Source organism: Urocitellus parryii, chromosome 6, assembly GCF_045843805.1.
Source record: "Urocitellus parryii isolate mUroPar1 chromosome 6, mUroPar1.hap1, whole genome shotgun sequence".
NCBI classification, from domain to species: domain Eukaryota; kingdom Metazoa; phylum Chordata; class Mammalia; order Rodentia; family Sciuridae; genus Urocitellus; species Urocitellus parryii.
In genome coordinates this window covers 150,735,243-150,761,314 of record NC_135536.1, presented here as the reverse complement: position 1 = coordinate 150,761,314, position 26,072 = coordinate 150,735,243, and the positions used below count along the sequence as shown (strand labels likewise).

General features: G+C 45.7%; 1 protein-coding gene across 1 annotated transcript in view; it reads right to left on the bottom strand.

Moving 5' to 3' along the window:
* The window catches only part of Ninl (ninein like), a 160,898-nt gene that overhangs the window by 40,926 nt on the left and 93,900 nt on the right, over nucleotides 1-26,072 (bottom strand). The window contains exons 4-13 of the mRNA XM_026393038.2: nucleotides 24,611-24,783; nucleotides 22,741-22,807; nucleotides 18,566-18,756; nucleotides 17,698-17,850; nucleotides 15,294-15,467; nucleotides 10,648-10,784; nucleotides 9,917-10,057; nucleotides 4,743-4,917; nucleotides 3,536-3,646; nucleotides 2,981-3,058 (exon numbers count right to left, since the gene is read on the bottom strand). Of these exons, the coding sequence (XP_026248823.2) occupies nucleotides 2,981-3,058; nucleotides 3,536-3,646; nucleotides 4,743-4,917; nucleotides 9,917-10,057; nucleotides 10,648-10,784; nucleotides 15,294-15,467; nucleotides 17,698-17,850; nucleotides 18,566-18,756; nucleotides 22,741-22,807; nucleotides 24,611-24,783 (1,400 nt within the window). The remainder of the gene's footprint in view (nucleotides 1-2,980; nucleotides 3,059-3,535; nucleotides 3,647-4,742; nucleotides 4,918-9,916; nucleotides 10,058-10,647; nucleotides 10,785-15,293; nucleotides 15,468-17,697; nucleotides 17,851-18,565; nucleotides 18,757-22,740; nucleotides 22,808-24,610; nucleotides 24,784-26,072) is intronic.

Sequence of the window (26,072 nt, the reverse complement as noted above, 5' to 3'; positions counted from 1 at the left end):
AAGACATGAAACCACAGAGAATCTCTAAGGAGAATCTAATTAACATTTCAGACTCCCCTTTAGCAAGGGCAGCCTCACCATGAAAACTGAGACCGACAGTCAAAAGACAAAGGGAAAGTTAAAATGACAGACAGTGAAATAGAAAGGGAATTCTGCATCAAGAGAAAGCATGGTGTCCTTGCTGGCAAATATCCTTAATATAAGCACAAGAAACCCCAGAGAAGTGACATTGGGAAAAAGGAGAGATGCACAGTGAGGAAGGTGCATCTTCTGGAACCTGGAGATTGACCATAAAAGATGCCCTCAGTCAGCTAGAAGACATTCTTACTGCTCAAAGGTTGCACAATTTGAACACCAGAATTACTAGCACATGAACGAATTAAAAGCTACTGGGGGAAAAGGGGAATTAATGTCTACACCAAGGACAGAGGGACAAATGGGAGTTCTCTAGCTTGAAGTAGAACAACAGTGACAGATGTGGAATGGGTGCTGGAGCTGGAAAAAATCATTTTGCAATTATCATGGTAAGGACTGAATTGGGCAAGAATCACTAATGGATGCTAAATTCAAATGGATGCATGCCTGGCCTTAAAGTGTTTCCCTACTGCTTAGTTATAAGGGAGAAAAAAACAATCGTAGGTCAGGGAAATCAGGCAACACCTCAACCAGATGATCATTAGCATCACCAATGAGGGCCAGATAAACACAAAGTCTCCTACCTAAGTGTTCTAGCCAAGAAAGCACTGCCTCCATTGAATCAAAAGGAAACACCAGGGATTATAGTTCATAAGAACTTATTACATATCTCAATTTAAATGTAAGAGGCACTTGAAGGTTCCAAATAAAAATAAATGATAAGTGTCTGAGGAGGTGAAAATGCTCATTACTCTGATTTGATCATTACACATTGTATTCACATATTGACTTTCTCACACTGTGCCCCGTAAATATGTTCAATTATATATCAATTAAAATTTTAAAGAAGGGTATTCCCTTCTTTTTACACAGGTGTTCATTGCACTATTTTTATATTTTTATGCTTGCAACTTTGTATACATTTTAAAAATGCTCTAAATGTTAGTTGGAAATAGCCAAAAATATCCCAAAAATATGGAAAGGGAAAATTTTTAAATACACAGCACTAAAATGTAAAATATCTTTAGCAAAGTGTCAAAAAATAGATTTTCAAGAATCAGAGGTGAAATAAGTAGCAGAGTTACATTCAAGAAAAAGGATTTATGTATGTTTGAAAAATCCAGTGTACTAAAGGCACATATTAATTGATGGTTACTTCTAAGTTCCTAGTCTACTCAACAAGTTCAAAAGAAAGACCCAGCATGTGACTATGATCCTGGCAGACAGCTAGCCAGCACATTCCACCTGTATGACTGTCCCCAATATACCCCAAATAAGTCCAGAGGAAGGGTGACAACGGCTCACCACACACCGGATTTTTAAAAGGAAGAATCAGTGCAGAGAAAAATCAGCAGGGCACCTGGGATTGGGGTCTGGAGTCAGAGGCAAACCACAGCAGCAGATGCAGAGCCCACTCAGAACCATAGGTCAGGCTCACCTTTATCCTCTGGTATTGGCAAAGCAATGTGCAGCAGAAGCAAAGTAATTAATGTACTTAAATTGGAGGAAAATCAATGAGAAATGAACTGATAATAGACCCTTAAAACCAAACAATGTTTTATCTATTTTTTCTGGAGACAGGGCATCCCATATTAATTACCACCTCTAAGAACACAAATGTCTTCCCCACACTATCTGCTCCACTTTCAAATCACAGAAAATTACTTTGGTGCCCTTAACAATGACTGTTAACAGTATCCCCAGAAATAATCACATTTTTAGTGTGAGGTGACTTGGAATGAATAATTATAGGTGACTTACATATGGAAAGAATTAGAGAAAACTAAAACCAGTTGTGTCTAATCCATTAGCACACAAGGTAACTATACCTGGACCTGATAGAACTGTCAACTTCACACATAATCACATCTTCAGATAGTTACAAATTATAGTGTTGAACTTGGAACAGTTAACTCATCTGTCTTAGATGTTTCTTATTTTTGTCAATGGAGATTATATATGGAGGATTTTTTTGGTGGGTGCAGTGGGGCTTGAATCCAGGGCCTCATATATGCTAAGCACATGCTCTACCACTAAGTTACATCCCAGACCCACCATATAGTTTTAAATGGCTAACAATTGGAAGATGTGTCTTACTTATTCTTACTCAATCGGTAATGCTGCCTATGTAGGTGTTCATGTCTACAATCATCTACTTCCATGTTCTTTTCTGTCTTTCTTTATTTTAACTTTTTATACTGGGGATTGAACTCAGGGGTGCTTAACCACTGAGCCACATCCCCAGCCCCTTTTATATTTAATTTTATTTAGAAACAGAGTTTTGCTAAATTGCTTAGGGCCTTGCTAAGTTGCTGAGTCTGGCTTTGAACTTGTGATTTTTCTGCCCTGGCCTCCCAAGCCATGGGGATTATAGGTGAGTACTGCCACACCTGGTGTCCTATAATGAAATTTCTTCAAGAGGATTGATCCTGGAAGTAGACGCTTCTATCTCAGAATCTTGGCTGGTCCCTGGGCACACTTGGCATGACTCAATAATGCCTATGTAGGGCTGAGCAACCTCTACTAGACACTCTGCCTAGAGAAGATACTCTTGCCATCCCTGGCTGGACCACTCTACACCTGAAGACCAAGAGTGCTGTTCACCCAGGAGGGGAGAGGTATGAGGGCTGCACATTGCCAGAGGTCTGAGCCAGGCAGACCTCGACAGCCTCCAGGGCAAGCCCATTTCACAAGCCCCCCTTCCTGCTGCTGCTACTGCAGGGTGGACTAGGGGTAGGGTAGGGGTACAGGAAGGTCTGTACATCAATGACAAAAGTGAGGGCTTCAGGTACAGCAGGACACAGGGCTGTTTCAGGTGGCTAGGCAGGTTGGGTGGGGCATGTACCCGGCACTTGAGCTCATATTCCTTCAGGAGTACTGCAAACTGCTCCTCCTGGGATGGCAGCTCCATGTTCTGTGGCTCCTGCTGAAAGTGAGAAGGACAAGTAATCAGAGGAAGGCCCTCAGGCCAGTGGAGCTGCTTCTCCAGTCCTGACCCAAGAACCTTCCTCCCTGGTGGGCTGTGCACCTCCAGGTACAACCACTCTGACTTTCCTGTCCCTGAGTAGTCCCTCTTCTCCTCAGAGGATGGGGAGAGCCCCATGGGAGCCTTGAGGTGGCACAGAGCTCTAACCTTCCTCTTTACCCCCAACTCTGGGAATGGGTATCTGAGGCCCATGCAAATGGTGCTGTCCCTGGTCACAGATGACACCCAATACTGTCACAAAGAGGTATAAAAACGAGGTAAGGTAGCCATGCTTATTTTTTTTTTTCGGTTCTAGAATTTCAGTAGAAAAACATTAAATTCAGTCACCTATATATTCTTTTTCAAGATACAGACAGCTTTTACCCGCTACCACAGGCTTCCCTCTGAAGACTCAAAATCAGCAGAAGGACTTGCCTTGTCTTTCAGCACAAACTCCAGGTCGTTCTGTAGTTTCAGGACTAGTTTCTCTGAATCTGAAAGCTTTTCCACCACTTCCACAATCTCCTTCTGTAATCGACTGTTTTCCTATGAGACACAGGCCAGTGTTGACCAGGCTGAGGAACTGAAGGAGGATGTCAGCAGGTCTCAAAGAGTCACCTCTCTTAAAGTAGAAGGCTTGTACCAAGCAGCATTTGTAATCAGGGAACAACCCTTAAGGCAGGGCATCTATGTACCCACTGCCTCTGCACTGAACAGGTAGGGCTGCACAAAGATGGCTTCCTGATTGTCTCTACTTTTCTTCTCCCATTCCGCATGCTTAGAAAAGTCAAGGGTGATAAAGAAAAGGCTGAATGCATCATTCCCCCCCCCCCAGAATTGGGGATTGAGCCCAGGGGTGCTCTATCACTAAGCAATAATGCCCAATCCATTTTATTTTTTGGTACAAGGTCAGGCTGGCCTCAAGCTTGAGATTCTCCTGCCTCAACCTCCCAAGTTGTTGGGATTACAGGTGTATGCCTCTGTGCCTGGCCTGAGCTGTTTTCTAAATGAGAGATCTGAAACTGCCCTATTGATATAGGGCTCAGAGGTCTACCAGGGAAGGAGGGTAGGATCTGCAGACACTGGGGACTGTAGTGAGAAGGGTCAAGGGATATAATTCTACAGACACCAAGGCTGGTAAGTGATTTATGCTGTGTCCAGCTTTTCCTCCCAGAGGAGAGAGACTGTTAAGAGGCAGGGCAGATGTGGAAGGAAGCCACTGGGCTCCAAGTTAGGAAGGAAGGAGAAACAGGAGAGCAGGAACCAGGCACACAGATGAGTGCCTCTAAGTCTCAGCTACCTGTCCTGAAGTCTGGAACCTCATGGAGACAAGCACAGGGAGAGTGCAGAGCATGGGATACTCACCAAAACCATGTCTCTTCCAGGCCACAAATCTGGGCTCTGGCAGGCTACTCTATATGTGCTCCTAGACTCTAAGGGTATCACCAGACTGGTTGTGGTGGCTGGTTCTCATTGATCTCAGGTTTATCTGACCTTGAGCAAAGAATGGGAGCTAGAGGGAGCCACAATATGGCTCCTCACAAAGTTGAAATGTTCTCCTTTGGCTGAGAAGGTAACATCACCCTACTCTGCCAACCATTTGTATCTTCACAGTGGTGCCCCAGGGATGCACCCCACTTACCTTTAGGGCCAGGGTGAGCTTCTCATGGAGGCTGGCCTCCTCAGCCCTCAAGCGGCTCACATCTTGCTCCAGTGCAGCCTTCTGCCTGCAGGCCTGGTCCCAGATCAGCTCCTGCTCCATCTCCACCTCTGAGCGCAGGAGACTCAGCCTTCCCCTGTACCCCTCCTCCAGGTTCCTGTAACACAGCATGCACTCTATGTTGGGGCTCTTTAGGTGTGCCACCTACCTCCTCAGGATGCATTTCTTCTCAGAAGCCCACCCCACCTTTAGCACTTGGCCAGCCATCTGGGACCCTGTCATTCTGCTCAGCAGATGGGGTTGGCTTCTAGCAGATGAACTTCTCATGCAGGCCTGATGCTTATCAGAAAAGGGGTGCTGCTGGGTTACATGAATGCCAGCACCTTGCCCTTGGAGTCCTGGTGTAAGTGAGTGGTCAGAGCTCTCTGGGGTGTATCACACTGATGCACAGCTTTTCTACTCCAAACCTACACTGCATGACATCACACCATACTACCCTGCAGCAGCCCTTTGATAAGGCCTTTGACACCAGATTCGTGTAAAAGTCAGCCTCCCTCTGCAAGAAACAGGCAGCATGAAACCTATGGACAATGAATTCTCAAGAGGGAAGAGGAAGATATATGTAGCATTTTTTCCTCAAAATTTCTATTCATCTTTTGCAACAACCATTTCCATCAAATCTTAGTCTTCTTGACACATTTCTCAAACCAAGTCTGTTTAGACTTGCAAATGAAAGAGACTCTGACTTCAAAAGGGTTGACAGTGTCCAGGACTGAGTATAAGAGAAGTATGGGACACCCTCCAGCTGACAAAACTCAGCCTTTTAATCTTGGCTCAGAACTTTGAAGAAATACCCAAAGGGCAAGAAGATGAAGGAAGGACATCTCCTCTTAGGAAAAAAAACACATTATGACAAATAGGACTAACACTTCACAATATATACTTTTGAGAGAGAGAGAGAGAGAGAGAGAGAGAGAGAGAGAATTTTTTAATATTTATTTTTTAGTTTTTGGTGAACACAACATCTTTATTTTATTTTTATGTGGTGCTGAGGATCGAACCCAGCACCCTGCGCATGCCAGGCGAGCGCGCTACCGCTTGAGCCACATTCCCAGCCAGTCACAATATTTTGACTAAGTTTAAACTACTATTTTTACAACATACAATATTTGATCCTATCACCCCATTCTTTAGAAACCTTTAAAATACACAATGAAAAGAAAGTGGTTAAATAAAAAAAGGAGGCAGACTCACATAATGGGACACCCTGTAGCCATCAGAAAAGTATATATAATATGATATCATCTTATATATTGTTATATGGATAGAAAAAAGAAGTAAAGGACATTGAAAAGAGTAATCCTTTCTGGGAAGTATAATTTCTGGTGTTATTTTCTGAGTTTTCTATAATGAATATGTCACTTATTACATACATAGTAAAAAAAACTTAACCATAAAAATTACCTACAGGAACCTACTGATAATTTCCCCACTGCTCACAGAATGAGATCCAGCAGCCCACTAGGCTCTCTGGGCTTCGGCTCAGAATCTCTTGATGTGTCCCTCAACCAGATTCATAGAGATATTACTGTAGAGTTTATGATCCTAATTCCTAGGAAAGACATCACCAAGTTCTTTCCTGGTGGTTGGAAGATAATCAAGCCCCACACATTCCAACTAGAATAAATTAGCTCTTGGTTACTCAAGGGGATTATTCAAAACTAATTTACTTTTAGATTTTAGGTATGTTTGTTTCAAAAGGAGTCTTCTTTGTTGGGTATAATGGCACACTTGTAATCTTAGTAACCTGAAAGTCTGAGGCAGGAGGATCACAAGTTTGAGGCCAGCCTCAGCAAATTAGCAAGACACTAAGTAACTTAGGGAGAACCTGTCTCAAAATAAAAAATAAAAAGGGCTGCGGATGTGGCTCAGTGGTTAAGTGTCCCTGGATTCAATCCCTAGTACCAAAAAGTCATGAAGCTGATATTAACCATTGTTAAAAGAGCTGTTAGGAGAATGTGGGTGGGGTGGGTTATCAAGAGAAAGGAAATGACATTCTAGTAACTTACCTGCTGGCCTCCCTCAGTAGACTTTCAATCCTTTTTTTTTTTTTTCCTTTATGGTGCTGGGGATATAAACCAGGGCCTCATGCTTACTAGGCAAGTGCTCTATACCTGAGTTATCCCCCCAACCCCTTTTCATTCTATTTTTAACAACAAATTTCACTCTGCCAGTGAAACCCAAACCAACTTTACGAGCAGTTCTGGGAAGGCAGGGAACTAAGGAGAACAGCTTAGGGGAGCAAAGGTAAGCACCTTGTCAAGACAAGAGTAGCCTTCACCATGAGGATTCTCCAACTTGGCTTTCAGGAACTCATGTAGCAGGAGTGTACACAGAAAAGCTGGGCTGGACTTTTCAGATGCACCAGCTGAATGGAGACTTTCAACTGCTGACAGGAGCAGAAACATCACTGACTCACTTCTTAACCACCCCTCTGAGATAAACCCCCATATGCAGGGGTTTCAGGACAGTGACCCTGGCCCACTTCAATCACAGGAAGGTCAAGCGCCATGTCTATATCACTTGGTAGGCCTCCCACATCTGCACTTTTCGGTTTACCCAGACACTGCTTTATGGTGAGGCCATGTGTATTCAGTATCTCAGGACTAATCAGAAACACTTTCAAAGTTTGGCAAAAGGCAATTAATTTTTAGCTTTCCTAAAAACTCCCACAATCCTGCAAGAGCCTTTGATTCAGCAGCTGGTAGAAGCAAGTGTGTACCTATGCTGGCTCACACACACACACACACACACACACACACTCTCTCTCTCTCTCTCTCTCTCTCTCTCTCTCTCTCTCTCATACACACACACACACACACACACACACACACACACACACCCATGTACTCACATACTTGCTCTTTCACAAACACATCTACACAGTTACTACACACCCACCCTGTCCCCATAGTGCCATCACTAGGCAAGTGCTCTACACTTGAGTTACACCCTCAACCCTTTTTCACTTCTATTTTTAACACATTCCTCCCCACACCATGCAGAAGCATGTGTCAGCCTCAGCCTGCTGTGTTGGCCTTCCCCAGCCACTATGGAGGGGAAGTGGACATAGTAGGCACAGGTGGACACAGTAGGAAGTCCTGACTTGCCCAGAGTCTGCCCATGTGAACTGTCATAGAAGGGAAGGTGGCTGCTACAGGAGGCGAAGTGGAGACCTGCTTCCACCCAGGGCATATCTGCAGAGACCTGAGTGCACAGATTGTGGAGAAGAATTGACTGAGGACCATGGCTGACCCAGGGCAACGTGAACAAACTCTTGACCCCTTAGTGTTCTTTTCACTTAAGGTTCCATTTTCTTATACTCTCAAACTAAATAAGTTGTCTTAGAAATAGTGCAAGCCTGGCACAGTGGAACACACTTGTAATCCCAGCAGCTTGGGAGGCTGAGGCAAGAGGATTATAGGTTCAAAGCCAGCCTCAGTAACTTAGCAAGGACCTAAGCAACCTAATGAGTTTCCGTCTCAAAATAAAAAATAAAAAGATCTAGGGAGGTGGCTCAATGATTAAGTGCCCCTGGGTTCAATCCCTAATACCAAAAATAAAACAAAAACCAGTGTAAGAATAGGAGAAGACCTACATTTCAGTTTCACGTATCCACACAAAATTGTGGACAAGCTACTGAACTGCTTCAATTCTCCGTTTCTTTGGCTGAAAATGGAATTAAAATGGTCTGTTTTGGGTGGCAGAGGCTCTTATGTGAGGCACCATCTGCACAGACAGAACACTCATACCACAGCAGCCTCATAGGCCAGAAAAGTCTTCGTGGGAGCCTGAGACCACGTTGTCTGCTCAACCTCTGGGCCTTAGACTACACAGCCAAGGTTCTATGGTCTTTGGCAAAGGAAGAATGGGCTTTTGGTATAAATTCAAGGTTTAGCCTAATACAAAATGCCATGAGGTAGGTATTGACTGCTGAGCTCCCCATTCACTGGGACCAGTCTGCATCCTCTATGGCAGCTGGGGCTGGCTGACCAAGCCAAGAAACGTGCTATCCACAGCTTTTCTGGCTCCTCCCAACCAACTTCCTGCTCATCTCTCTTCCCTACCAGCCACAATAATGCTAAAAGTCTCCTTGCTGGCTGGGTGAATGCTCCAAGGTGCACGGGAGGCAAATGCGGGAGGGTAAAAATTCCTATGAAATCCCTTTAACTGTCCATCAGGTCTGCGTCAGAGGCTTTCTGTGTATCTTGAATGACACACATAGTATGGGGACTGCTGTGAAAAAGTGTCACTTTCCAATGCCACACACACATGACAGGAGAGGCAAAGGTGAGAGGTTTTTCAGAGTAATCAAGATACCCATGCCATCTCTCTTTCCCTCCTCCTTTATCTTCATGTGTGGGGGAGGTGCACAGCTGAACCCTTGGAGGGACCACAGGCCAGCAAGCACTGGCCTACTAAGACTCACCACCTACTAAGACTCCCATAGTAAGTATAGGGAAGTTACTTCCCTGCCAAAGTCTGGGAAGTCCTCACAGGCAATATTTCCTCAAATGTTCTGGCTTATAAACCAGAGATGTGACTTTGTGTCCTTTTCTCTGGCCTATCTATCTGCCAACACCACACACTGAAACTATACCAGGGCTTGGCTCAGCACACTAGAACTGTGACATGTGAGTCAGGCCTTGGTCCCTGGGATCCCTCTACCAGCCGAACCAATGAGAGGCCATTTGCCAGCCCCTCTCAAAGCTTCCACTACCTCACAGTCAAACAGGAACATATACAGGTTATGAGCCTCCTTGGCTTTTATAAGGCAGACCCTGAAGTATGTGAGGGCAGAGCCAGGGGTTTTCCCTGTCATCCTTGGGCATGCACAGCTGACACCAGGCACTTTGCACCCACATCTTAAAGACTGGGACTGCGTTTTAGATGTACCTTCTCCTCTCAGAAAGGATATCCTCAAAGCTGTCTTCTGGCTCAGGTGAAACTCAGGGCCTCAGCTCTGCAGCACATACAACTGTGGCCTCAGCAGCCCCCTGCCAACCCCTGCTCTCAGCAATGCATCAGGAGAGGCCCCAGGTGAAGAGTTGCTCCCATGTCTGCCCAGAAGCCACTGCTCTGGGCCCAGAACCTACTTGATTTTCTTCTCTGTCAGCTGCTCCAGGGCAGAGTGGCAGTCATCCATCTCTTTCACAAACTCCAGATTCCTCTTCTCGGCTCTCTCTAGGTCCTGTCTTGCCTTATCTCTCTCCTGCACCAATTGCTCCACTTGTGTTCTGCCACAGGAAGGAGACAGGTTAGATGGGATCCCCACCATAGACCTGACATGCCCCACCTGTGCCTACTCTGGACCCCATGAGTCCCATGTCTGTGTATATGATAAAAACAGATACAGTTACAGAAACTATGTATGGGCTAGCACATGCTGACCTCATTGCCCCCACAACCACCTCCTAGTGTGTTTTCTATAGCTGCTATACCCATTTTATAAATGGGGTTGGGGAAGTACCCCAAATGTTTGGCAAGTAAAATTTCTAGAAGGTTTTTGACCCAGGCAGTTTGTGCCTAGAGCTCCTACTGTGTGCTACATATCTAGATGAGCTCAGGATGCGAGAGGATTTATCTGTAGGCACTTTGTCTCCAGTAGGCCAAGAGCTCTTGGATCTCAGGCCCCTAATCTGCAATGAATGCATAAAGGGAAGGAAAATGTTAGCCACCATTTTTGCACTGGCCACAGTTTTGCACTGCTGCCTGACATCTCAGCAAATACAGGTGGGTCTCTCAAAGAGAAAGGTGACTTATGTGTGTGATCTTGGCTCTGTCACTTCAGTTTCACCCCAATCCCTGGTCCCTGGTGGGCTCTTACAGGTGGTAGCTCAGCTCCTGACGGTAGCAGGCCAGGGCTGCCTGCTGGACAACACCATCAACTGTCAGGAGCTCATTGTCGAGGGCCCAGGTCAACTCCAAAAGATTCACCTTCTCATCCATGCTGAAGTCCAGGCTCTGGAAGTAGTAAGCCCCATTGGGCACAAGAGGATAAGGGACTTCTCCAAACATACTTCCTAATTCTCCTAAGGACAGTCCAGGGACAGTCCTATAATGGCTATTGTAGCCAGTACCTATCTCTTTTCTGACTGCAAAAGTCTCTTGGTGGGGGGTACCCCATTCAGTCCCAAGTAACTCTACAGGCTACCCCCCCATCCTTGTCATGAGGTGCCCCCCACCACATTCCTCTAGTCATGAGGCTACCTGTCCCTTTCAGCACTGTTCTCAGTCATCCCTGTCATACCCTGTCTCTGCCTCAGGGGTGGATGCTACCCAGGCTGGACAGAGCCCCACTGTCTGGAGAAAGCTTGAGGTGTAGGAAGGACATAAGCCAACAAGCACCTCATGGGGACTTAAGTGGAGACCAGGGGGCAGGGCCCTTTATCCCTCTGAAACCAACTGTTGTAAGTCCTGGATAAGCCTTAGGAAGCCCACTTGAGGAGGCCTGCCCAGCAGCCAACAAAGCAAGACAGGGGAGACCCAATACCACCACTTGACTCAGATCCTGTCACACCTGAAGTCCACCTCCCAGGTGCCCACTCAGGCCCCTAAGGTTCTCCTTCTGAGTAAGCCATTTGTGTTGGGGTTTTGCCATATCAAACTAAGTGAATCCTGATTCATCTATGTCTATGAAACACATATATGGATGGATGATTCTGTCAGTAAAATGATCTATCAAAAGGAGGAGCCACGGCTGTGTGTATCCCAGAGAGATTCTGTTTCCCATCAGAATTTGGAAAAATACAGTTAAGAGAATATAATAATTTACGTCATGTGTGTCTTACAATAATACAAAAAGAACAGAAGAGTGAATACCCACACACTCTCAGTTCATTTGGCCAGTAACTAATGTTTTACCACACTTGTTTTTGTCAGCATCAAGTACTCCTGACTCCTACTTCCTGCTATGACTTCTAAAAAAATTATGAAGTTACACACGAGTCCAGAGGCAGGCACCACATCAGTCTATGGGAGAAGATGCCGTGACATGCCCAGTTCCCCTGGGGGATCGGGGTTGCTCCTGAGAAATGAAGAGTTGAATTTCACAGCCACCCACTTTCTAGCATCTCCTAATAAGAAAGGTGGACCATATAGAGCAGCAGGACACTAAGGCTGCTATGACACAGTACACTCTTCTCTGCAACAGTATCACCAGATAGGGTGTGGGGAAGTGACAGAAACCTGCTATAGTCACAGCTGCCAGGAGTAGAAGTCATCAGAAACCATAGTGGCTTGTGTGGGAGCCAGCCTTCCTGAGAGCCCATGGCTCCTGGCCTTCTGAGTGCTCCCCTCCCATTCGAAACAGAATTGAGCAGTGTAACCAACAGAATACTAAGCAACAGCATGTATTATGAAGGCCGAAGTCACCAGACACGTGGCTGCTTCCTTGCTCTGACCACTCACTCTGGAGCAGCCAGCTGCCATGTTGGAGGGATACTCAAGCAGCCCTAGGGAAAGGTCTACATGGCAAGGGACAAAGGCCTCCTGCCTAAGGTGTGAGCATCAGCCTGTCATTTTTGTGAATGTACCATCCTAGAAGTGATCTCCAGTCCCAGGCGGGCCTGTGGAGGACTGTGGCACTAGCTGACATCTGCCTACAACCTCACAAGGCAATATGAACTGGGACCATCCTGCTCAGCTGACCCGCAATTTTTCATCCACAGAAACTGTTTGAGGTAAGAAATGGTGCATATGTTGTAGGCGGTATGATTTAGTGATAATCTGCTAAGGGGTCTTCTCTCAGAGCAGCATCAAGAGGAACACCCTCATAACAGACCCTATTGCAGGCTCAGGTAAAAAGTGCAATGGCATTGGCTGGAGACCTAGAGAAACCAGGTGTGCAATGCCTGGACATGTGTAAGCCAAGGGCTCTCCCTGCCAGTACTTCCCTCCCAGGGGAAAGTTCTCTCAGGTGCTCACTGCTCTTTATAGGGTTAGAGACCTGTGCTGCTGCTGGCAGCTCCACCAATAAGCAGTTACTAGCAACCTCATATAGTACAAAGGGCCCAGATGTGGAGTGACAGATGTCTGAATGACATTCCATCCTGAGGCCCAGGCAAGCTATTGACTCTGTCACCCCCCTGTCAAGTACACATAGAAGCATCTTCAGGACTGATGTGAGGATTCAATAAGGTCACACACTTGACAGATACTTGCTTGGTATCTAAGTGCTGAGAGATAGATATTCAATCAACATTGTTGCTATCTCAATAAAATAAAACCAAAACCTGAAGGCAACTGGCAAATTACAAAAGAAATGAGAACATCATCTGATTAAAAAAAAAAGGCAATAGCCAGGTGCAGTGATGCACACCTATAATCCGACTGGCTTGGGAGGCTGAGGCAGAAGGATTGCAAGTTCAAAGCCAGCCTCAGCAATTTACCGAGGCCCTAGCCACTTAGTGAGAACTTGTCTCAAAATGAAAAAATTTTAACATTAACAAAAAGTGGGAGGAATGCTGGTAAAGTGGTCTAATGGTTAAGCACCCCTGGATTCAATCCCTGGTACCAAAATAAATAAGCAAACAAAAGACAATAAAAGGAGTAAGTTCTGAAATAATGGAAAAGGCAAGACAAAGCCTCATCATTGACCAGACCAGGATGGCAGCCAAGATGCTCACCCCTGCACCAAGGAAATATCAGAAGAGCACCTCTGCTCTTTGCCCTCTCTGAATAAAATGTCTTAATTTTTTTTAAGTTGTAGATGGATACAATATCTTTGTTTTGTTTATTTATTTTTATGTGGTGCTGAGGATTGAACCCAGGGCCTCACGCATGTGAGGCAAGCACTCTACCACTAAGCCACAACCCCAGTTCCTGAATAAAATTTTTGGTGATCCCAACAGCCTCTGATTTTCAGAACAATCATGAGGGCAGCTGTCCAGGTAGGACCTACCATTTTGGCAAGGATGATAAAGGGATGGCAAGCTAGGTTGAGCCTCCAGAGGGTCTCCACCCACACAGGCAGGCAGACTGAAAGGCTGTTTTTGGACTCTTTCATGCTCTATTGGTTTATGCTAACAGGGATGTTTTTGGAAGCAACAAGACAGAGCCTAGGAAGGGTTAAAATGTGTAATTTCAGGAATACCACACAAAAAAATTTCCAGCACAGAAGCATGAGAATATTTTTATAAATAAATGCTGATATTTCTAATAAGAAAAACTTTGGAAACAACCTACACTGCCTGAGAGTGGGGAAAGGTCACACAAATTAGCAAGATACATAGTATGATATCAATTTTGAAAAAAGTTTTAAGTAGAATGTATAAATACATCTATTTTTTGTGTGCCAGGGGAAAAAAAAAAACAAAACTACAGAATACCTACCAAACTGTCAGTTCTTGCACCTTCCTTGGACCTCCAGGAATGGAAACAAAACAGGGACAGACTCACTTTCTTATTTTATAGATTTCTGTACTAAGAATTTTTTTAAATAGTATTGAGGATTGAGCTCAGGGTCCCTCTGCCACTGAGCTATATCCCCAGTTCTTTTTTTAAAGTTTTATTTTGATATAGGGTCTTGCTATTTTGCTGAGATTGGCCTCAAAACTGCAATTTGCTTACTTCAGCCTCCTGAGTAGCTGGGATTACAGTTATGCTCACAGAGCCCCAGCTAGTAGACAATTTTTTTTTTAAATAATGGAAAGTGAAATTTGGAAATGAAAATAATAAATCTAGGGCTGGGGCTGTAGCTCAGTGGTAGAGTACTTGCCTGGCATGTGGGAGGCACTGGGTTCTATCCTTAGCACCACATAAAAATAAATAAATAAAATAAAGGTATTGTAAAAAAGAAAATAATAAATCTAATCATGGCACGTCCCCAAGGCAATCTTCCCCTTAGCCATCTGTTCCCAGTGAGCCTCTGACTCTGCCACTCCAGGGCAGAGCTCTTTCCAAATCCTGACGGCTGGCCCTGTGGCCCCGGAAGGAAGCTTCCTGGGTGGCCCAAAAAAACAGGAGGAGGGTGGTAAAGTACAAGAAGCCTCTGACTTTCAACCCCTGGCAGGGAAGGGTCTGTGGGAAGTGGAAACTGTGGCAGAGGAGAGCTCAAGTTGGCAGGGGGCTTTGTGAGCTCACCATGGACTCTTTAGGAACACTGGTGACAGTGACACCCATTAGACCGCTTCACAAATTTGTGGCACTTGCCTCCTTTGTGTAGCAATGGGGTAAAGTATGTAGACAATGGAACTTACCTTCAAATGCACTTTTTGAGACTCTTATTTTCTTTGTATTTTATATATTATCTTTTAAGATTTAAATTTCCTATATAATGATAGCAGAAATTGAAGGAAAAGATGTTTCCTCCCAGACTTGCCTATAAGGGATTTTCTGCACAGAGAACATGTCCTTCCCTCTCCCTGCATGGGGTGCTTTTTCTATCTTTCTCTGTAGAAACATGACCCCCACCCAGCCCAACTGCCCCTGGATGCCACCCACCAGGGCAGCTGTGAATGGCCAGTTTCAAACCTGCAAGATTTCCCTGCCATTCTGAATCCCTTCCTGTGCCCAGGTGGTGATGATCTGCTCAGGAAAGGCAAAGCCACTACCATCATCAACGTTGGAGAAGAAGCGCAGGCCTGAGCACACAGACACAAGGGACGAGGTGGTAGGGGTAGTGTGGCAGCCATTCTCTGTTGGGACCTGCACAATGGAAAAAGAAGATACCCTGAGCACATGGGTGACGGGAAGCCAGAGCGTCTGCATGTTTTAACAGCTTTCCACCCTCACCAGCCTGTGCTCAGCACATTGCCTTCTCTTTGAGGTATAAAACAAGAAGAACTCAGGTTATCATTAGCTCCTTTTCCTAGACAAAAGAGGCAGGGTACCATCATAGGATTTGTCTAAAATCACATGGATCTGCAGGGAACAGACCAGGGATCTTCACCTAGGGACCCTGACTGGGTGCTCTCTCAATGACCCTCAGGCATCTGCTCTAGTACTGTCCATTTGAGGCCTTATACCTGGGTGGCCTACCATCAGTCCTGGCCAGCAAGCACATCACTTAACAGAGAGACCATAAAGGGGTTTTGACATCTCAGGTGGTGACAGTGTGCACCTGGCCTTACAAAGGAAGAGCCTGGGAAGGTATATGCCATGCCAGGTAAATTAACTTCGAGAAAAGAAATAAGAGGCCCCAAAAGAAGAAAAGAAATGGCCCAAGAAGAATAATATTTCCTTACAATTCAGAGGCCCACAGTTCACAGTTGAGGAGTGTTAGTGAGTTTTATAAAGAAGGCATAATCTCTCAACCAGAAAGCTGCCTCTAAGACTTCAGTAGTATAAGAATCCAAAGGGCAAGAATGATTTCCATGCTGTTTTCTGCCCCAGGTAGGGTCCTTCCCAATAAGCCTCTGTTGTCTGGGACTACAGGACTAGGGATGGAAGCACTTCCTGAATATCAGAGACCTCTGCTCACTACCCCCAGCCTCCCTCCACACACAGGAATATCTTCTCCCTGCCCTGCATGGTATCTGTGGCAGCCTTGGTGGATGTCTGTATACAGTGGATGTGTGTATGCAGTCTGTATACATGGGGCGCACAAATACAATGGATGTGGATGTATAAACAGTGAGTGCACATGAACAGTGAACAATGTGGGTTTGCTGTGTGTGTGTGTGTGTGTGTGTGTGTGTGTGTAGTGTGCATGTACACAGTAGATAGATGTGTAAGTAGCTGTGCATGGGTCTTATGTATGCAGAGTATGGGATGATGAGGGAAGATGACTCAGTGTCTGCAATGCCCAGGAGAACAGGAGCAGCTTACCAAGAACAGGAAGTGAGAGGGCCATGCTGCACTGGGAGGGGCTGTAGCCTCTAGCACATTTGTAACTGCAGGACCTCAGCAGGTTAGGCTGCTGGGTAAGAAGTCCACTGATGGGAAACGTGGGACCCTCAGTCCTCTTTAGCTGTCAGCCTGGGGCCTAAGGGTGAATGATGACCCCTTTGGAAAGAGCCACAGCTACTCTAAGACCCTGCTCCAGAGGACAACAGTGGCAAACAGGGACAGCTTTATTCAGAGGAGGTGTCTAACTTGACCAGCATGGAACATGACTCACTGGGACTCCAGTCTTTCTCACCTGTAGGGCTAACACCTCTCTGCAACACTGGCTGCTGAGTTTCTTCTTCACCTGTTCTCATTAACTCTAGTCAGATGTACCCACCCCTGGTAAAAGACAGCACTACTGGCTACATGATGCCCACCAGCAAAGAAGCATCCACACTACATCTCCAGAGCAACTGTGCCATCCTGTCCCAGTGCTGAGAGAAACAGTGCGAGGCTAGTGTTCACTGAAAAAAGTCCTAATTTAAATAGCTGCCTGAAATTCACTCTCCCCAGCCCCTGGAGATGGGATCTGTGAAAAAGATAAAATGCAGGACTACAGAATGGGGAGAACTCAGCTAAGGAACACTGAGGACCAATTCTAGATAAGGTACAGCAGAAGCCTTCAGGAGCCAACTCTCAATACCCAATGGAGAAGGGAAGCAAAAGGAGGGAGTTCTCTTTTGGAACATATTACCACACCTACAATTGAGAAGACTCACTGAGGAAATGCTGTGTACCGCGTGCATTGTTCATTATCCTCCAGAACTCCTAAAATAGTTGACTTGACTGTTTCCATCTTATAGATGGGACTAAAGCTTAGAGAAAATAAGTAACTCATCCTGTGATGCACAGCTGGAAAAAGCAACACTGACTCACCCCCAGGTCTGTGTGGTTCCAAAATCTAAGCCACATAGCTTCACGTGTGCACACACTGAGCCAGCTCCTGAGCAGCTCAAGTGGTGACAGCAGCAGAGAGGCCAGCATCCTCAGTCATCAGGGAATGACAACAGTTACTGCCAGATTTTGAGATTTAATTGCTACATTTTACCTGACAATGAGACCAGGGCTTGCTTGATTTGAGCAGGGTAGAAGATTCCAGAAGTGAAGCAGGCTCATGACTGAACAGGCCAACTTGGAATTCCGCAAGACTCACTCTGCCATCTCCATCCTGATCCAGTTTGTTAAACAGGTCTTCAAGTTCCTAGACAAAGACCACCACCTTCAGGTTACCTCCCTCCCTCCTTCTGGCTCCAAGCACCCAGCAAAGGCAGTCTGCTTGTCCTTTTCCAAACTCAAAGGTGTCCAGGCCACTTTCCTAAGGCCTCCTGACTCTGTCTTGTGAAACCTACATAGCCTCACTGGGTTCAGGCCCATTGTGAGACAACAGCATCTAAACTTTCTAATTCCTCAAATACTCAGTGTCTACTGGGGACAGAAACTTGCTGGACCCTGAGGAGATGTACACAGGAAGCATGGCCTGGTCCCAAGGTTCATAGACCAACAAGGGCACAAGGCTACAAACAACCCTTATCATGCCCAGCACCATGACTGCCTTCCATCCAGCACCTACTCAGGATGAGAGCCACCAGCTGCTGTGAAGACAGGCAGGCTCAGAGATACTGTACTGGGTTGAGAAGTAGAAGGGGTCATGCTGAGAAGGGAAAGGGTGTTTCATTGCAGACAGAGGAGGATTTTGAGTGAAGGCATTAGAAGTCCCCAGCATGTTTGACAGCATAATAAATTTGGGAGGCAGGCTCTTAAAGGTATCTGGGGGTTTAGCTTTGGGCAGAAGCATTGGGAGCCACCAAATGACTTTAGATCAGAAATTGTTAGAACTGTCCCAGTGTCTGAAGGGTGAAGGGATTTTCCAGACCCAACATTAAACTATGGCCACAACAAAGTTGCTAGGGTCTCACCTCTTTCTCAAGTCCATGGAGTCCGATGCTCTGGCAGACCACAGCCAATTCCTGCTCATTCAGGTGGCCACTGCTGCCAACCCCCAACTCTTCCCAGATGCCCCGTACCTGCCTCTCGGGTGAGTCCAAGGAGGGACTGCAGGGCTTTTGGGAGCTCCCAAAGACCTCAGAACTCCAGGTTTGCAGCTGGCCTGAAGCAAAGGAGATTCACAGTTAAACCCTGATACCTGATAAATACACAATAAAATATTCAGCCTTAAAAAGAAGGTGGGAGCTGGGTGCAGTGGCGCACACCTGTAATCCCAGCAGATCGGGAGACTGAGACAGGAGGATCGCAAGTTCAAAGTCAGCCTCAGCAACAGTGAGGTGCTAAACAACTCAGTGAGACCCTGTCTCTCAATAAAATACTGGGGATGTGGCTACGTGGTTAGTGCCCTGAGTTCAATCCTCAGTACCAAAGAGAGAGAGAGCGAGAGAGAGAGAGAGAGAGAGAAAGTAGGGACAGGAAGGAAGAGGAAAAGGAAATCCTACCATTTGTGACATCATGGATAGATCTGGAGAACATTATGCTAAGTGAAATAAGCCAGGCACAGAAGGACAAAAACTGCATGGTTCCACATATAAGTGAATACATGGAACTCTTGGTAATAGAGAGTAATGGAGGTTACTGGGGGCTGGGCTGGGCTGTCTGGGGGAAAAAAAGATGTTGGCTAAAGAATACAAAGCTTCAGTTATAAGATGATTAAGTACTGGAAACCTAATGTACAATCTAGTAACCACAGTTAATAATACAACGTATTGACTACCAAAATATGTGAAGAGAGATCTGAAGTGCTCTCAGGAAATACATGCAAAAGTAACTATGTGAGGCAAGGGTTTGCTACATAATCATTTCATAGTATATTACATATGTCAAATCATCATGTTGTATAGTTTAAATATATGCAGTTTAAATATATTTTTATCTGTCAATCAAGTAAAGCTGTAGGAAAAATGCCAACAATAATTAAACCCTGTGTTCCAAGTTGAAGCATCTAGGGAAAGCACATCAATGCTGGCAATTTATTCAGAAATCAGATGGACCAGTGGAAGGACAGGTGCACACACAGGAGTTGAAAAACAGATGTTTCCAGGTAGAACTAGGTGGTAGGTACATCATGGGTTCATAGTACCCATTCTTTCCATTATGTGTTTCAGAATTTCCTAACAGAATGTTGAGGGAAAAGTCTGCTCCACCTGGGGAAAGCTTTTCAGAAGGTAACTTACTAAAGTCTGACCACTTCAAGTACTTAAAAGATGGCTCTATTTATAACAGAAGGTCAGCTTTTTCTAAGTTTTTTTTTTTTCACTTCCATAAATCAATATTTCTTTCTCTTTTTGAAGTGCTGGGGATTGAACCCAAGGATTCACACATGCTAGGCAAGCACTATACCACTGAGCTATGCCCTCAGCCCAAGACCAGCTTTTTAACAATTTAATTTTTGAAACTCCTCAAACCCACCCAAAAAGAAGAGTATAGTGAAGCCCAACATACTTGCTCCTCAGGCTCAGCAATGAGAAGACTCTGCCATGTGTAACCTTTCCTCTTCAGCTGATTGGCTTCCTGATGTGTTTAAAACTTGTGCAGGAGGACAGACACTGGGGCATCCTTGAGGATGTATCTATGGTGAGCTATCCTGAGACAGATATGCCCCTTTACAAGCCCATCCACATAGCCCAGCCCACTGCAGGAGGAAGGGTCACTTCCATTGAAAGCAGACTTGAAGCAATGCAAGTTCTGTTTCAGTGGTCTGGATCTGTCAGGCAGATGAGCCATTTTGACATTAATTACTTTCCTAATGCAACTCGTAATAAAAAAGCCATTGTCCCCCCAAGAAATAGGAGGCCTACATGCTTGTGAATGATGTGGGGAAATGATGCTGTTGAGGAAAACACGGGAAAGGACCTGCAGCCCAGTGTGACGGAAATCACAGGGTACCCTGCCCAAGGGTGAGGGTTTTTGGGGGGGCAGGACACTGACAGCCATAGATTCTGCCCAGAACCCACAGATGGGTTAAAGCACAGCCAGTGGCCCAATAGCTTCCTGGGATGGTCTCGCACCTCTGCCAGCCCCATCCACTTGCCCAAAGGCACCTCTCAGTTCCTTAATCAACTGGGGGAGCGAGAGACCTCCCACAGTCTGAAGACAGCTCCATTTATGGTCAGCCAGCTCCAGACTCTTCCTATCATTGTGGCCCTGTACCCCAAAGCAGTAGTTCCCCCCACCACTGTCCTCTTCAAAGACATCGAGAGTTTCCTGCTTTCCCTCATGCTGCACAGGTGTCTGAGTTTAAGGACCTCAGTTTGTTCCCTACATGTCTCTCGAAACGTCCAGTTTTCCTGTTTATTGATGCACATAACATCCTCCCATTCTTAACTCCTTCTCTCTTCTGAAACACCTGTCTTCTTCCTTTCAAATTTCCCCAAGAGCAGTTTAAAAGCATGGCTTCAGAATTCTTTTGACACTCCTGCCATTAGAACATGGAATATGTGGCCCCTCTCCTCCAATCTAGGGAGTCTTGTGACAGTTCCAACCCAGATGGCAGAAGGGATGCTTACATGACTTTTGGCCCATGTGCTATGAGGCAACCCCAGCCTTCCTTGTGGGATCATGTGCACTGGAGGCCCTGAGACATATGCTATGATGAAACCCAGACACTCTGAGGCAATTTTCACCCAAGGCCCCAAACCCAGACATGTGAGTGATCCTTCACACAATTTCAGATTCAGCTTTTGCATGTCTCAGGAGAGGCCCTGGACATATTATGGAGCCTGTTCTACCTTTTCACCTTCTCCAAACCTTTCCTGGGTACTCTAGTCAGTTTATTTCTCGGAAAAGCTCTACAACAGTGTCACAAGAAGTTTGAGCTCTACAACCTGAAGGCCTGGCATAAACCTTACTTTTGTTCTCAAGCTCACTCAGTCTCTCACCTTTGGGCCTTGCTTGGGCTGTGCTAGAGAAGAGGTGCCTAGAGATTTGCCCTCCTGGGGCAGTTCCTCAGGTTTGACATGGGTGCATGCTCCTCCCACACCTACATCATCATTTTTTCACTTCTGCAGCATCACATACTCTACTGTTATCTATGTTTTACAATGTTTGCCATGGTCATTGTTCTTGACTCCCCAGTTAACACTCTAGAATTCTTATATCATTAGAATGATATTCTTATGGGCTGGGGATGTTGCTCGAGCGGTAATGCGCTCGCCTGGCATGCGCAGGGCGCTGGGTTCTATCCTCAGCACCACATAAAAATAAAATAAGGATGTTGTGTCCACCGAAAACTAAAAAATAAATATTAAAAATTTCTCTCTCTTAAAAAAAAGAATGATATTCTTATATCATTACAAGATAAAATAAAAAAGAAGTCCCTGTCCCAAGAGCTTCCATTTCTCTCCTCAAAGATAACTATAAAGAGTTTTTTGCATGAACTTCCAAAATGCTTCTGTATCCACAGGAGCATGTAACACATGTGCCACTCTAGAAAGGTGAGGCTAGATTTCATGTCCCACTCACTCCTAGCACCCAGCTTCCTTTCCCAGCTCTGGGTCTCACAGACAGTGCCACAGCAACACAAACAGCAGAGCCTTCCATTTTCCAGCTCTGCAGTGTTGTGCTAATAGACTATGATTTGCTCATGTACTCCAACTGTTGGCCTCTGTTGCTACATAAGGCTCTTAAGGAACAGGACCATGTCTTACACTGTATCTAGGGAAAGGATAGGAATTTGGCCGGTGCTAAGACAGCTCCTTCACATCAAAGAGCAGCTTTGTCCAGGCTTAGCATGCTAGGAAAGATGAGCAGGGCCAGTCCTGGGCATGACCCAAACCTGCCAGTTGAGATCATACCAGTACTCACAGACCATGAAGCATGGTAGAATCACATTGCTCCCTTGGTCAGTGGCTTCTGCCTCAAGATCTGACATCAGGGAAAGCTGAGGACCAAGTGACCACCTCATGGCTTTGATACCAACATTCTGAAAGCTCTTAGAGAAGGGGTCTACCAGGAACACCACCCAGAGCATGCATTTCCCAAGAAGTTCTTCTTGTGGCTGTGCCCTGTCCATGGATCCAGCTCTTTGAGTTTTCAAAGCCCTGGTCAAAGGCAGAGAACACCAAATAGGATGCTATGACATTACCTTGTGCTTCAAATAATTCATTTTGAGTCTCTTTAGCACTCTCGGCTTCTTCATCTGACTTGAGACTCTGGAAAAATGTAAGGAGAAAGATGTGAGTCCTCCAGGGGATAACACAGTGGGTGGAGCACCAGAACAAAGAGAACAAGATGTTTTGGGTGAGAGAAGGACAATGGAGGCTGCATGTCAAGCGAGCACCCCTAGGCTGAGGATTTGCAGGGTGTGGTCCCCATGGAGCAGTATGCACCATGCCTCTGGATCAATGCCCTCTCAGACGTGAGGGGCCTGGACATGAAGACGGTTGCCTTCCTCATTCTGCACACTGAGGGCTCCTCAACACAACCAATCACCAGCAGGTTACACTGAAAACAAATTGAAGCCCTCACACTGTAACAGAAGAGAAATACTCTCCCTAAAACAGTACAACGTGATGCTGTTGACTTCAGACACCAGCACTTGACAGGAACTAGTCAATGTTTCAGTTATGAGACACAATCTCCAAAAGAGCTTGTGACATCATCACCTTCTGCACTGTCCTTTTTCATCCACATTCGTTCCTCAAATAGACCTTGCATCCCTCCAAGGTCTCTGGGGACAGCACAATGCATAGCAAGCACTTGACACTTCAGTGACCTGCAAAAGCTTGGACCTAAGACAGCAGAGCAGGCAGGGCCATTGAGAAGTGCATGATATAAGTAAAAACCTCATGTTTCAGTGACCAAGTCAGCAGATCACAGGGTCTGCTTCAAACAAGGACTGCGCAGCCCCCTAACAGATTCCAAATGAACACCTGGAATGACCTTCAAAGCTGTCATTAACTCTCAAGGGTCAGAATCCGATTGGTGATAAACAGTGAGCCTCATTTTTCTAACAAGTTCAATTCAACCAACAATCTCAAAGTCAGGTTTCCCTGCATTCACATTTTGGGGGTCAAAGATGACTTAAGAAGCAGAACGGCACCAACAAAGATGACGCACTTTAAGCCCAGGAGTAGATTAACTCAACCCTCTGTGCCTGAGACTCAAATTTTTCAAAATAAATACAAAAGGAATGTCCTGGATCTGTTAGTGTTTCACAGATATAGCAGGCCCCTGAAAGAAGAGTTGTAACGTTTAAGTATGTTTTTTTTTTTTCTTTGCCTCAACAAATGTTCACAATATAAACTAATCAGTCTGGGCCCCAGAACTCTTATTAAAGATAAGTTCCCAAACTTATACACAGGAAAACATGTGGAAAAATGCATGAATGGTTAACACTGGCTCCATCTGTCAGAAGTTGGTTCACAGAGCTAGGACTTTCTGGAATCCTTAAAATATGGGTCTAATGAATCAATGATTAACTCAAAAACTGTGGACCTGCCTCCAGGGAGAGCTGATTTCCTTGACCAATTCCAGACACTTGGGTCAAAAGGCTCAGAGCAGGTAGAAGGGAAGAATCAACTCCCAAGACCCCAAGAGGGATCTTGTTATATTCTAAGTGTTTGAGGCAAGTAAGACCATTGTTTTGGTGCACCCACATTCCAAATTTTGAGGCTGCGTCAAAGGCATTTTCCCATTTCTATCCCTCTGCACATTTTCATAAAAATCACCTTCTTGCAGTGATAGGGAAGGTGGTGATGGAAGGAGGGGAGGGAACAAAGTATCAACTGAAAAAGAGTGCTCTGTGGCCAGGATTCCCCCCAAAGACAATCAGACCCAAGACAATTAGAAGGAAATGTTATTCTCAACGTGAACCTTAGCTTCAGGCAACTTAAGATGCCCAGGAACGTGGCTGCCCTCCACAAATCCTCTGGTTATCATATGGAGACTGATGAAGTGACACACTGGTCTCCCAACACTGGGCAACCTGGGGCGGGAAGGGAGGACTGACCCACCTCCACACTTTCCAGAGACGCAGAACGTCGGAGCTGGCTCTTCAGGCTGGCCTTGGCTTGCTGCTCTGGTACGTATTTGGCTTCAGCGGTAGAGTCCCACCGCTCAGGCCGGCTCCGACGGCCATACCACTTGGAGCCACTCACATATTTTGGTGGGACAGCACAAGAGGCAGCTGAAAAGAAAATGGGAGATATGAGGGATGGACCTATGAAGTGGGTTCTGGGCCCGCTCATATGACAGGACACCCTCCAAAAATTATAGATTTGACACAAGAGTATGCCTCAAGATGTGCCGTTATACACAGGAAAACATGTGGAAAAATGCATGAATGGTTAACAGTGGCTCTCATAACACCAGAGGGTGGGAGACTTAGAAAGCCAGAACAGGGAGAGGGAACTTTCCACTAAATTCCATATACTATTTACATCTTTTTCAAGCATATTTTGCTTTTGTTTATAGAATAAAAAAGAAGTACAAAATCTATTTTTTTATGCAAAGGGGGAAAAAAACCCCTCCCAATCACTCAAGAACACACTGCTCTGGAGATATGATGACTACTTCTCTCAGCTATTCACCCCATGGAGCTGGAAAGGCATGGGTTGGTGTGGGCCAGACACAGCCAGGAGATTCTCTGCAACCCTGCAGCAGGTCTGAATGTCTGGAGCAGAGGCAGCCATGAATTTGGTTCCAGGATCTGTGAGAATCCCCTAAACCTTACCTGTCCTTCTTCCTACCTCTGTTCTATACATCTGTCCAATCCTAAAAAAAGTGTATGTGGGTGGGGCAGGAAAGAGAGTTGGGAGGACAGCAGGTAAAGGCTGGGTACAGAGGGAAGAAACAACCAGAATGGGGATATCTGGAGAGAAAGAATGGGTCCAATGAGGCAAGGCCTGTCCAGAAAACTGAGGAACACTTCATGGCAGACCTGTCTTGGGCCAACCAGAGGAACAGGGACGGAGACAGAAACTGAGAACCACAGACAAGGTTTAGTGAGGAAGATGCAGAGATCTACTTAGGACATGCTGAACTGATAGCAGCTGGAACCACCTGTGGTGACGAGTGGGACACTTCAAACGTCATCAGAGGCACGATTAATGACAATTTGAAGCAACAGGCAGCAACAAGCCTGGCCTGGCAAACTCCCCAGAGGGAACACAGCTCATAGGACATGTTAAAGATCAGAAAAAGCTTCCAAGTCAGTAGAGAGAAAATGAGAATGTGTGAGAAAATTCACCAAAGTTCACAGGTTGAATACCACTGTGGAGAACGGCTCTTGATAAAGAGCTGCCCAAAGGGTGAATGAGGCTCTTGCTTTTGATTCTGGCCTCTGCTGCACACAAGCTGCAGCTGGTGATGGGAGGCAGGGATCTTCTTCTTCCCTATCAGCTTAGGAGGCATCCTGAGGTGGTATTGAAAGTGCAAATCCCTAGCACATCCAAGGTGGGGAAACTCAGGGGTGCT